Source organism: Pan paniscus, chromosome 15 (genome assembly GCF_029289425.2).
Source record: "Pan paniscus chromosome 15, NHGRI_mPanPan1-v2.0_pri, whole genome shotgun sequence".
Classification (NCBI taxonomy): domain Eukaryota; kingdom Metazoa; phylum Chordata; class Mammalia; order Primates; family Hominidae; genus Pan; species Pan paniscus.
This window is the reverse complement of record NC_073264.2, coordinates 100,780,162-100,793,166: the sequence shown is the minus strand read 5'-3', so window position 1 is coordinate 100,793,166 and position 13,005 is coordinate 100,780,162. Positions and strand designations below refer to the sequence as shown.

Below are 13,005 nucleotides of genomic sequence, written 5' to 3'. Positions count from 1 at the left end.
TTCTTTCTTTCTTTCTTTCTTTCTTTTTCTTTCTGCCTTTCTTTCTCTCTCTCTCTCTCTTTCTCTTTCTTTTCTTTCTTTCTTTCTCTTTCTTTTCTTTCTTTCTTTTTTCCTTCCTTCTTTCTTTTCTTTCTTTCTCTCTCTTTCTTTCTTTTTTCTTTCCTTCTTTCTTTCTTTCTTTCTTTTCTTTCTTTCTTTCCTTTTTTTTTTTTTCAGCAGGATCTTTCTCTGTCACCCAGGCTGGAGTGCAGTGGTGCAATCACAGCTCACTACAGGCTCAAGCAATCCTGCCTCAGCCTCCCAAGTAGCTGGGACTACAGGCATGCACTTCCATGCCCGGCTAATTTTTTATTTTTTGTAGAGATGGGTCTTATTGTGTTGTTCAGGCTGCTCTCAAACTCCTGGGCTCAAGCAATTCTCCCCCCTCGGCCTCCCAAAGTGCTGACATTACATGCATGCACCACCACGCCTGGCCTCTTGCTGCACTTTTCTTTTTGTAACTTCCTTCTTTCCCCTCCATCTGGTGTTGGAGATTCGTCTACACTAAAGGGCAATTCACTCCATTTAACTGCTGTCTAGAACTCCACTCTCTAAGCAGTGCCACCGTCTGTAGATCTTGCAAGTCACCAAAAAGCAGCTCAGACTGTCCCTGAAGTCCTGCCTGCTTGACAATCTGCTGGTCTGTCTTCAAAACATCTATTTTAAAATTAAAACTTGGAAAAGGAAAAAAACAGAAGACAGAAATGGGCATTTATTAAAGACCCACAACTGTGCTAGGAGCTTTGCCTGTGCCACGTCATGCGGGCCTCATGTCAGCACCAAGTCCCAGTGGGACTCCGTGGACCAGGAGGTCACCTTTCCCCAGATGCTGCCCCACCCCCACCCATGTGCCAACAGAACTCCACCCCCAGGTCTCTCCAGGTATTTCTGAGTCTCCAGGGGTCATGCATGGACTCAGCGGCAAGTATTCTGAAGCCTCCATGACATCCCTTCCCACTCACACCCACCACCTGGGCCAGTCATTCCCCACCACATGCAGATGAAGAAGCTGAAGCACAGAGAGGTGACAACAGCTAGTCATAATCAGGTCACAGAGTGGAGGGGTCAGGATTTGAACCCAGTGCCCAGTGGCTCCAGAGGCAGAGACTCTTCCTGAAGCCACAAGTGGAGTTGGTGGCAGTGGAAGGCTAGAACCCAGGGCTCCTGACTCCCAGGGCAGTGCTCTGGCCGAGACCCTCTGAGACCCATGCACAGTAGGACTCCTGCTCCACGTTTCAGACTTATCGAAGGCACGAGATAACTTTGCATGAAAACGCATTTATATATGTGTGATTAATTTGAAAGAGAAGTACCAAGCCATAGCCCAGCAATCCCCTGCCTCCAGAGGCTGGTGATGCTGATCAACCCTAGCAGGTAGCTCTCTCTGTCTCCCCATGTCCCTCCTGAGCTGCAGGGCCTGGACTGCCTTGTGTCTGTGGGCCTGCGTGCAGCCTCTTGCAAGTAGGAAATGAATGAATGAATGAATGAATGAATGAGATGGGCTCACCACTGCAGGGAAGATTGGGGAGGGTGAAAGGGGAGCCTGACTCTTGCTAACCACAGAACTAATGATGCCTTCAGAGGAGGAGACCCCAGAGTCTAACCCCTGATGGCCCAAGCAGGGAAACTGAGGCCCAGGGAGGAAAAGGCCCAGCCCCACTTTCCTGTGGATGCTCTGAGGGTCACTTTCCTTTCCTGGAAGGTTTTCCCTGCCACCCCCACCCCCCATCTGATTCCCCGGCTTCTCAGTCCAAAGCCACTAGATTCTTCACAGCAGGGGCAGGGACAGGGCACTCCCTACACTGTGAGATTATTTCCCAGGAAGCACCCCACCTGTCCAAACTCTTCAACTGCTTTGCCCCTAAGTCCCACTCAGGACGGCAGGCGGAGGGCCCTGGCTCTCCATGTTCCCTGGACGCCCCAACTGTCTGGCAGCCAGTATTTCCCTGGGGCTGTCCTATCGGGGCCTCAGGGATGCTTCCTCCCTGGGACCCCCACCCCTGCAGACCCCAACTCTACCTCCAGCTCGTTGAGTGTCCCTCCCCTGCCCCCACCCCAAACCCACTAGATCCTTTCTGGGTCACCACTGAAGACCCCCACTGGGGATTTGCTTCAAACTTGCCCCTCGGAGGGGAGGTAGTGACTGGGGGTAGGGACACAAGACCAACCTCACGTTGCTGACAGGCGGCGTGGGTGAAGGAGATGGGGGGCTCATTACACTGCCCTCCAGTCTGCGTGTGTTTGAAGTTTCCTGTCAGAGGAAGTTTGAAAATCAATTCATCAACAAAAAGAAACTAATGAAAAACAACAGCACTCCCGCTGCGGACTGCCAGCCTGGCTCTCGGCTTGCCTTCCTCCCCTGACTTGCCATCGCTGCCTGACCACGTCCCCCCAGCTAGATGGTCCTGGAGCCAAATCCACCATCTTTCTAACTTACTGCGTGACCCTAGAGAAGGCCCTGGCTGAGCCTGTTTCCTTATCTGCACCACAACCGTGTGGCCCAGCTGTTCTGGGAGATGCCGATTTCAAACATTCTAACACTTCCCATGCTCTGTCCTGTAAAATATGGTTTCTCAGTGCTCTTCCCAGGAGCTGGGGCTGCTTAGGGTGCTGTAGTTAGAGAAGTATGGGAAATGCCACATTCTAAGTCCCTCTCAGAGATTCAAGAAACAACTCGGCATGCTCTGAGAAGTCCCGCAGCCAAAGCCCGGTTCATTTATTTGCTCGAGTAAGACATTTTCCCCAGCACACCTGTGAACCCTTCTAGCTCTACAACTAAATGAGAGCCGTCACGGGGGGCTTCCTCATCTGGGTGGAGAAGAGTTAAATGGAAAATATAATGGAAAGGACCCCCCAGTGTGGGGGCTGACAGATGCCACCCCAGGCCCCAGGCATCTCCAGCCCCAGCCTCAATAGAAGTGCACACACTTGCACAGACACATACGCGCCCTCTCTCGCTGCTCAGAAGCCCTGAGGGAGACATGTCTACACACTCTGAGCTCAGGTCTCCAGGGGGACCTTGGCTGGGAGATTTTCCAGTGCCGACTGTGAGCACTCGTACCTCTGCAGAAACCCTCTGCAGCCTCCCTTTCCTCACCACCGAGTCTGGTGAGGACTGAACGGCAGCTTTGCTCCTGCCCCGCCAGGCTTCCACGTGTCCCTGGGCTACAGCCCTGCATGGAGACAGGCCCTGACTTCACACTCAGTGCTTTTCTCACACACCAGGGGCCTTCTGATCCTGTCCTGGACACGGGGGAGAGAGGGCAATGCCAACTGAAAGCTATCAGAATGCCTGTTTTAAACCCCAAATTCCAGGCGACAATCCTAGCACCTGGACATCAGAGCTGGAAAACAGGCTGCCATGTTACAGATGGGGAAGGCGGAGGCTGCCTGCTCTCCTGCTCCAGCCCCAGCAAGGACAGTGGCCCCTGTAAGGGAGGGCGGGGTCCTGAGTCCCTCCTCCTGATAGCCCCAGATTTAGTAAGCGGGATAGTTAAACCCAATTTTGAACATTTCCCAGTCTCATCTAAGCCTGTGTCTCCCCTGCCCAGGACCCCTCCGCAGTGCAAATCCAATTGTGATCTGCACCCTCATCCCAGCTTCAGGGGTCCCTAGCTGGGCCCAGACCTGGCTCATCCCTCCCAACTCTGCAGGTCTCAAGCCACAGGGGCCCACACTCCATGGGCTGTGACATGGCTCTGGGGTCCCCAGGGTGGCATGTGTCACAAACAGCTCTGCTCAGTTCCTCTGGGGGGGTTTGCCAGGCATCACAGACTCTCTCCTGGGTGTCCCCACAGTGCCTGTCAACCTGGCTTCCCCGAGGCTGCAGCTGAAACCACAAGGCAGAAAGGCAAAGGTGTGCAGGGGTTGGCGCACCCTCCCCTGGGGGCGACCTTCTGGGCTGCAGGGTCTTCCAGGGGTTCCCTGGGGGTGGCTCTGTCAGGATCCACCTTTCCCCTAGCCTAGCTTCAGCCATGTCTCAGTTGGGGCTGATTGAGGAGTAGTTTGAATGGCAGCTGCCTTCCCCAGTATGCTGGGCTTCTCGCCTTCCTGTGTGTCTCTCCTGTCCCTGGGAGGCGCCTCTGTCTCTCACATGAATCCACCCACCCAGCCCACCCAGCCCACCCACTCACCACTTGGCCAGACTCGCCCAGATGGGTCTGAGTCTCAGCTCCATGAGGCCTCAGATAGGACCCTCCCTCTATCCCCTCCTCACTCCCCCATCCATACATGCAAATAGTCTATCTCTCTGTTTCTCTCTCTCTCTCTCTCACACACACACCAATTTGTCCATAATGTGGGTTTGAAATAGCCTGAGGCTGGCGAGAGAAGAAATCGCATGACTGACTTAGGCCTCCGAAGGACGTGATAGGCTGAGGTGATGGCCAGCGCACCACGATGCAGACACAAAGGGAGAGACTTCAGTCTTAACGCTTGCCTGTACAGCACAGCGCAGGAGGCAGGTCTTGGAGCAACACCTGTAAGCAAGTCCGAAAAGAGTTGGGGGTGATGCAGTCACCCAAACGCCACTGTGGTCCTGGCTGCATTAATAGAGATCTAACACTCAGAAAAAGGGAAGTGATAGCCTGCTCAGAGCTTGGCTACTCAGAACCACTTGGTGATAAGGTCAAATGGGAGCCTATTTAGAGGTAGGGGGAGATGTGGGATGGGATGGGATGTGGACTGGATGTTCTCAGCGGAGAGGAGGAAGCAGCCCTGCCCTGTGAAGCCCAGAGAGTGGAACTGGGGCCCACAGAAAGAGGGTTTCAGTTCAGTCTAATGAACAGGGATTGGGTTTTCCCCAGAGGTAGTGAGCTCCCTGTCCTCAGGGGTAAGTCAGTAGAGGCTGCAAAGATACCTCTGAGAGTGCAGGTAAGAAGATTCCTGCTAGGGCCTGGATAATGTTTAAGATCTACCCCAATGCAAGAGTTCGGGATTCTCAAACACACAGGCACCTGCACACGTGTGCAAAGCTACTCCTGTTCTTTCTGCCTGCCTCTACCTGGGGTCAGCATTTGCAGACGGATGACAGAGACTCTAGTGCAAGACCTAAAACATAGGTCAGGCTGTGCCTGGTAGACGGGCCAGATGCTAGTGGTGTTGCTGGTCTCACCCCAACTGGCCCTGCCCCACGTCCACTCCCAGCCTCGCTCCCAGGCTCTGTCCCAGGCCCCCATCCCAAGGGAATCCTCCTGGGCTGGCCTTCTGCTTAGAGCCCCACCCCTCATCCCAGGATGTCTGGGGCATGGGCTTAGAGCCGAAGGAGGGGCTCCAGGGCACTTTGGCCAGTAGGACATTCAAGGCCCACGGCAGGAGCGATCTCTCTGGACCATAGGGAGGGCAGAGTTGAGGGCGGGATAGGGCAGAGTTGAAGGCTGGGCATGGTGGCGCACACCCGTAATCCCAGCTACTCAGGAGGCTGAGGCAGGAGAATTGCTTGAACCAGGAAGCAAAGGTTGCAGTGAGCAGAGATTGCACCACTGTACTCTAGCCTGTGTGATAGAGCGAGACTCCATCTCAAGAGCCAGAAGTCACAGAGGGTCCCTATAAATTCTGAGCAGAAAGGACCCTCAGATCATGCCTAGTCCAACCCCACGTGTGTGTACCCAGTGTCCACACAAGGAAATGAGGCCCAGAAAGCAAAAGTGACTCCCATGTCTGAGTGGTGTTGGGGCCAGGACTGTAGGGGATCAGTTACGGGCTGAACTGTGTCTCCCCCAAGTTCATATGTGGAAGCCCTAACTCCAGTACCCCAGAAGGTGACCGTATTTGAAAATGGAACCAGGCCGGGCATGGTGGCTCACGCCTGTAATCCCAGCACTTTGGGAGGCTGAGGTGGGCAGATTACCTGAGGTCAGGAGTTCAAGACCAGCCTGGCCAAAATACAAAACTTAGCCGGGTATGGTGGCACATGCCTGTAATCCAGCTACTCTGGGGGCTGAGGTAGGAGAATTGCTTGAATCCAGGAGGCAGAGGTTGACTGCACTCCAGCCTGGGTGACACAGCAAGACTCTGTCAAAAAAAAAAAGAAGAAAGAGAGAGAAAGAAAGAAAGAAAGGAAGAAAGAAAGAAAGAAAGAAAATGGAGCCACTGCAGATGGAATTAGTGAAGCTGAGGTCATTAGAGTGCATCCTAATCCAGTAGGATTTGGGGTCTTATCAGAAGGGGACATTTGGACAGAGGACATGCGTGCAGGGAGAAGGCCACATGCAGGGGAAGGCGGAGATCCAGTGATGCTTCCACAAGCCCAGGAACACCAGGATTGCCAGCAGCCCCCAGAGGCCAGGAGAGAGACAGGGGACAGAATATCGACTTTGTAGCCTCAGAAGGAAGGCTGCTGCAGACACCTCGATCTCGGACTTCCAACCTCCAGAATGGCAAGGGAATCAAAGTCTGCAGGTGCAGCAGCCCTAGCAAACTAACAGAGTCTGTGTGACCGGGAGGCCTCATGTCCTGTTCCTGAGACCCACCTGCTATGTGCTGGCAGCGGCCTTGGGCGGTGGACCCTTCCCCTCCGTCACCTCTCGGGCTCCCTCCACACCCCACAATGCCTATCACCATTGTCCCACTTGCTCCTCCTAGCCGCTTCCTGGGTGAGTACTGTTATTAACCCCCATCTTATAGATGAGAAAACTGAGGCTCAGGGATGCCGAGCTGGAATCTAGGCTGGCTGAGGCCCAGTCAGATGCAGCCAATGAGAGCACCCAGTGTAAGGGTGTGAGCACCACACCTCGGAGGCCAAGGCCTTTCTGTAAAGGCTGACAGAGGAGGCGGAGTCAGATGATGAAACGCGATGGAATGACAGGGACTGCAGATGGACCAGGGGCTTCCTCTCCCTTGTTATTAACCACCGCCTGCCCGGTGTGCGATGGGGCAGGTCCTGCATTGGCTGCAGCTTCTACAAAATGGCCTCAGTGCCCTGCCCAATGCTGAGATCCCAGAAATTGGATTCTGAGCTCCTCCGGGGCTGAATCCATAGCCACTGACTGGCACCCAGTGGATGCTCAGCCAATACTAGCTTTCCTACAGACTCCCACATAGTTATCTGAGGAAGTGGGTAGAAACCAGGGCAATGCATCTCCACTCATAGAGAGAGAGTTTTTCTACACTGGGAACTGGCCACTTAAGGGATGAGCACCCCATCACTGGAGGCAGGCAAGTAAATAGTTGTCAAGCGGCCTCCTGTCAGTTCTGCTGTAACTGAAGGGAAAATGAGAACACTTTCAGGCTGCTTTCTGTCCCTGAGCCTATGAGTCTATGACTTCTTAAATCTTTAGTGTATTTTTAAGTATAGACAATACTTCTATATAGTTCAAAAATCAGAAAGGGCTGGGTGCGGTGGCTTACGCCTGTAATCCCAGCACTTTGGGAGGCTGAGGCGGGCAGATCACCTGAGGTCAAGAGTTCGAGACCAGCCTGGCCAACATGGTGAAACCTTGTCTGTACTAAAATACAAAAAAAAATTAGCCGGGCATGTTGGCACGCACCTGTAATCCCAGCTACTTGGGAGGCTGAGGCAGGAGAATCACTTGAACCCAGGAGGTAGAGGTTGCAGTGAGCCAAGATTGTGCCACTGCACTCCAGCCTGGGCGACAGAGACTCCATTTAAAAAAAAAAAATCAGGAAGTCTAAAACGAAATTCAGTGAACACGGGTCCCTCCTACCCTGTGCCCACGCCCCTGCCCCCGCCTCCCAGGTAGCCTTCCAGAAAACCCTGCGTGATGCCAGTTTCTTATGTAATCTTCCAGAGAGAGCCCATGCCTGTGCCAGCAGACTCAGTCTTTATTTTTAAGATAAATACATATTCATGTTATTTTTTATGTATGTTCTGCCTCTTGTTTATTTCACTGATTTTCAGCGGCATAGTCCAGCCTGTGGCTGTCCAGCAGCCTGACGATATGGAACAGTCCCCTGGAGGTGTGCACAGGTATAAGGTGGGGAAAGGCCCACCTCACAGGGCTGCCAGGAGATGGTGTTTCCCTGGCCTGGCACCCAGCGCAGTGCCTGGCAGGTGGTCTGGGTCCCCAAGAAAGGTCCTACATCCGCGGGTGTCTGGGAAGGACATGCTGGGCCCAGGTGGCTGCAGCAACTCCTCGGGCCGCTAGGGGGCCCCTTGGTGCCGCCGGTCTTGCTGGTGGCCACTGCACAGTGCCGCGGTGACCAGGACATCAGGGGAGGCTCCTCGGAGGCAGGGAGGCACCTAGGCTTGGACTTGGCGTCTCGAATTTCCAGAAGCACTATCTCATCTTCCATCCTCTTGCCACCCTTCACAGTGGGCAGAGCAGGTATGGCTAGCTCTATGAAGCCACGGGGAAACTGAGGCCCAAGAGGGGAAGAGACCTGAGGCCACACAGGAAGCTAGAAGGGACCCACTGGACTGTGCAACCTCCAGCATTCAGGAGGGGAGGGGTCCAGGGGTTTGGGAACAAGAAGCTGGGGTCACCTGTGACCCCCACTTACCTCCCCAGAAAAGGAAAGAAAATACATGCTTACCAAACTTTGTTGGTGTTGTTTTCTTTTTTTTTCTTTTTTTTTTTGAGTTGGAGTTTCACTCTTGTTGCCCAGGCTGGGGTGCAATGACATGATCTCAACTCACTGCAACCTCTGCCTCTTGGGTTCAAGTGATTCTCCTGCCTCAGCCTCCCAAGTAGCTGGGATTACAGATGCCCGCCACCAGGCCTGGCTAATTTTTTGTATTTTTAGTAGAGACGGGGTTTCATCCTGTTGGCCAGGCTGGTCTCGAACTCCTGACCTCAGGTGATTCACCCGTCTCGGCCTCACAAACAGCTGGGATGACAGGCGTGAGCCACCGCCCCCGGCTGTTGGTGTTGTTTTCATTTAGAGAGGACAGAAAGGAAGAGACTGCCCCCACACAAAAACCACAGCACACCTGCCCCATCCAGTCCCATGGCCTCAGCATCTGGGCCCTTTGCCATGCTACCTGGGGACCTGGGCTCCTGCCTGCCTGGGGAGCACTCACTTTAGGACCTTGGCAGGTCTCACCTCTCTCTGGGCCTCGGTCCTCCCACCAGCACTGGTCGTCTAGCCCATCACAGCAGTCCCTCATGGCCTGCCCCCTCCAATCCATCCCCCTCTAGGACTGCCAAACTGATCATGCATCTTCCCTGCCTAACAGCCGCCCCTCCCACTGCCTAAAGAATCAGGTGCAGATTGTTGGCCATGCATTCCAGCCCTTCCTCCCCAGGGGCCTTTCCTGCCTTCTTCTCCTCCCAGCCCATCCTGACCTCACTGACTCTGCTCTGTCCACTTGTCATCTCCAAATGTTCCTTTCTCATCCTGCATTTGTGTGTCCTGCTGCCTCTGTCTGGGCTGCCTTGGACAGTCCCCCTTTTTGCCTGGTGACTTCCTTTCCAGCTCTTAAGGCCTGTTCCAATGCTCCCCCCAACTCAGTGTGTTCTCTGGCCAAGCCCAGCTTATCTGGACTTCAGCAACACTTTCCTGCCTCTTGCAGTTGCCCCAGCTTCCTGGGCTGATCTTCCAGAGCACTTGTTACCCCATCCTCCACTGAAACAATGCCCAGACTTGTCTCTCCAGCCTGAATGAGTATCAGGACCTCTCCTCATTCATCCCTGGCACCCTGGCACCTGGCACAGAATGTGGCACCACTAGGGGCTTAGGAGATGGGTACTGAATGAAGAAATGTAGACAAGGATGGATGGATAGATGGACAGATGGATGGGCAGGTAGATGGGCAGATGAATGGACAGATGGATGGATGGTTGGATGGATGGATGGATGGGCAGATGGATGGATAGATGGATGGGAAGATGGAAGAGTAGATGGATGAATAGATGAACAGATAGGTGGATGGATGAATGGGTAGGTAGGTGGGTGAGTGGATGGATGGATGGATGGATGGATGGATGGATGGATGGATGTCTGGGTGGATGGATGGATGGGAAGATAGAAGAGTAGATGAATGGATACAGGGACAGATAGGTGGATGGATGGATGGGTAGGTGGGTGGATGGATGGATGGACGGATGGATAGCTGGATAGATGGATGGGTGAAAGGGGTGGTGTGGCATTATGAGTGAGAGCTCTGGCTCTGGGCTCTGACAGACTCAGGCTCAAGTGTCTTGGTGAGCACTAACTCCATGTCACACACAGTCCCTGGTGCTCCCCCTGTCCTGAGCCATTCAGTGACATATTACTCTCTCCCTCACTGCCCCAATATTCCCCAAGGGATAAGCCCTGCATCAGGCTCTGCAGGGTGGCTGGGATGCTTCGAGGGAGGAGGAACAGATTCGGGGAGCCAGGAGAGGGGAGCGCAGAGGAGCCTGCAGGCCCAGCTTTCAGAAGAACTGAGCTGGGCACTGCTAGACCCTGAGCCCTGTGTTGTGTCACCTAGGCATAGAGTATGCAGGGCACACATCAGGGAGAGAGGAATCCTGGCCATGCCCAGATCCCCAGGACCTAGAATACTGCCTCAGAGAGCAGAAAGAAATTACCCCAGCCCTTCTCAGGCCTGTGTCTACAGAGCCATTCCTTTCAGGCAAACTGCAGTCTGGGCACCCATCCTGTTGGGAGCTCACAGGGCCAGCTTGGGGCTGACAGAGGCACCGGACTCCCTGACCTCCAGGCTTTGGCCTTGACCTCCAAGCCCAGAGTGGAGGTAGCTGGATGGGCCGTGTCCTGCAGGCCAGGAATGGGTCCGGAGCAGTTTCCACATCTTTCCCACAGTCCGGGCTGGCAGGACAGAGCAGAACAAGATCCAGCTGGAATCCTGATGGGAGCAGGGAAGCTGGGAACCTGTTTTGCAGGCTCCCTGTAGTCTCAGAGCCCCGAGGATCACACATGCATACACACACACACACACACACACACAGCTACACCCACACACACCTGTATCCCCATGGCCAGCAAGCATTCTGGTTTCACCAGCCCAGAGCAGATGCCTACTGGGGCCACAGGAATGTCACAGCCACAGCAGCCACACGTTGACTACATCATGAGAGGCCACCCATTCTCATAGCGTCAAAGTCAGTCTACAGTCATCTCTCAGTGACTCCTCCAGCATCAGGCCGCCCGATCCTCTGGCTGCACCCACCTGACGGGGTAGCAATGCAGGCATTCATCGAGCATGGATGTGGGCCAGACACAGGGCTAGCTCACTTCATCCTCACAACGACTTTGAATTTTGCACTGTTATGCAGATGGGGAAACAGAACAACTTGTGGGGAGTCTTGCCAAAGGTCACACGAGGAGTGGGCACAAGCACCAGGCTTTGGGCTCTGGCAGCCTAGGCCCAGGGTCCATGCAGGAGACTTTAACCAGCAAGAGCAGGAACCTTTGAAACTCAGGGTTCTTGGCTGGCATGGGGGTCTGTGTTTTATAAAAGCAGTGAGTGCCTCTGGTTGAATGTTTAATGTTCATATCAACGAATCTCCACTGTATCCATCACCAGAGCCCTCCAGGGCAGATGGGCATTGGAGAGGCTGCCCGCCACCCAGCATTGGATGGAGGGTGGGGTGAGACCCCAGGCTGCTGACCCAGGCTGCAGGATGGGCTCAGCCTCCCATCTCCAGCATTCTCCTAGTGCTGTTTGGGACAGGACCCTGCCTCATTGTGGGCACTAGCCAGCCTCCTGGCCCCAGTGACGCAGCAACCCAGACCTGCCTGCCTGGAGAAGAGCCCTCCACAATAATAATAATTACGACAACTATTATTAGTATTCTATTGTGGTGACAGTAATAACCAGTTTGGCATCGTGGTCAGGAGACCAGACTCTGTGCCAGGCAGACCTGATTGCACCTCCCAGCCACCCCTTGGCTGTGGGACCTTAGGCCAGTGCCTTGACCCCCCTACACCTTAGCTTCCTCCTCTGCAGATGGGAGGAGGTTGCTCAGGTGCATTGTTTCCTGCTTGCCTGGGGGCGGGGCTGCACAGGCAGAGTTCTGGCCAACCCGGCTTGGGATGGCGCCCAAGCCGAAGCCACAGGAAGGCAGGCCCCGCAGCACCAGGTGCTTTCAGAGCTGACCTACCTGGCCTCCCAAGGGAACCCATGATGAAAGGTTCCTGCGGCTGCACCCCTTGCCAGTCATCAGCCCACGTGCTGCTTCACCTCCTGTAATGACAGCGTTGGGCCAGTGGCTTACCCACCTCGCTCGGCAGGCACCGTGCAATTTTCATTAGGTCACGTACTCATTATTTCTCCAGATGACTCTCAGCCAGGGAGATGTGAATTTGATGGGCTGCCCACTTTACAGATGGGGCGACTGAGGCGTGCATCAGGCAAGGGCTTGCTTCCGGCCTTGGAGAGGGCAAAAGGTCAGTGGTTCAAGTAGGGATTCTGAATTTGGCCTCTGTGTGGTTCCCTGAAGTAGGTTCCTGGGGAAAAGAGAGTAGAGAATCACAGTTGCTGGGAGTGGTGCGGGGAGGAGGCAGAAGGCGTTGGTGGCCTGCAGAGGCTGCCCGGCCCCAAGAACAAACTCACACTGACTGGCAGGCCAACTGCTTGGGCCGCTGCCTGCTCTGCCTCAGATCCTCAGATCCCAGGATGGAGATGTGGGGCACAGGGAGCTGGATCCCACTCCTGCTGCTGTCAAGGTCAGAGAAGAGGTGGGGTGTGCCTAGGTTGGGAGCTGGGGCTGTAAATGCCCGACCATGTGGGAGTTGGTAAGAAGACAACACAGTCTTGCCCCTTCCTGAGCCCTGGCCCAGGTCCTGTGTCGTGGACTTCACAGCTCCTTCTGTCCCCACCATAACCCCGTGGGGTCAGTGCTGCTGCTGACCCATCCACAGATGAAGACACACCCGAGATGAGACTGCTCAGGCCACAGAGCTGATTGGCAGCAGGTCTGCTCCTGAACCCAGGCCCGAGTGCCCCCAAACTCTGCTTTATCTCATCCCATGCTCCAGGGAGCCACAGCCACGGAAGAGGAGAAGTGGCTGAGTGCCGTGGCCGAAGCGAGGGTGGAGAGTCAGCTCTGGTTCCCATCCTGG

General features: G+C 54.6%; 1 protein-coding gene across 2 annotated transcripts in view; it reads right to left on the bottom strand.

The window, feature by feature from the left end:
• The window catches only part of HHIPL1 (HHIP like 1), a 78,012-nt gene that overhangs the window by 45,255 nt on the left and 19,752 nt on the right, over nucleotides 1-13,005 (bottom strand). Inside the window, exons 2-3 of one of the 2 annotated variants that reach the window (XM_034938107.4) lie at nucleotides 12,205-12,390; nucleotides 12,045-12,127 (exon numbers count right to left, since the gene is read on the bottom strand). In XM_034938107.4, coding sequence (XP_034793998.1) covers nucleotides 12,045-12,127; nucleotides 12,205-12,208 — 87 coding nt within the window. In that variant the 5' untranslated portion in view covers nucleotides 12,209-12,390. Of the gene's footprint in view, nucleotides 1-12,044; nucleotides 12,128-12,162; nucleotides 12,391-13,005 lie in introns of both variants that reach the window. The other variant, XM_034938108.4, reaches the window with a different exon arrangement.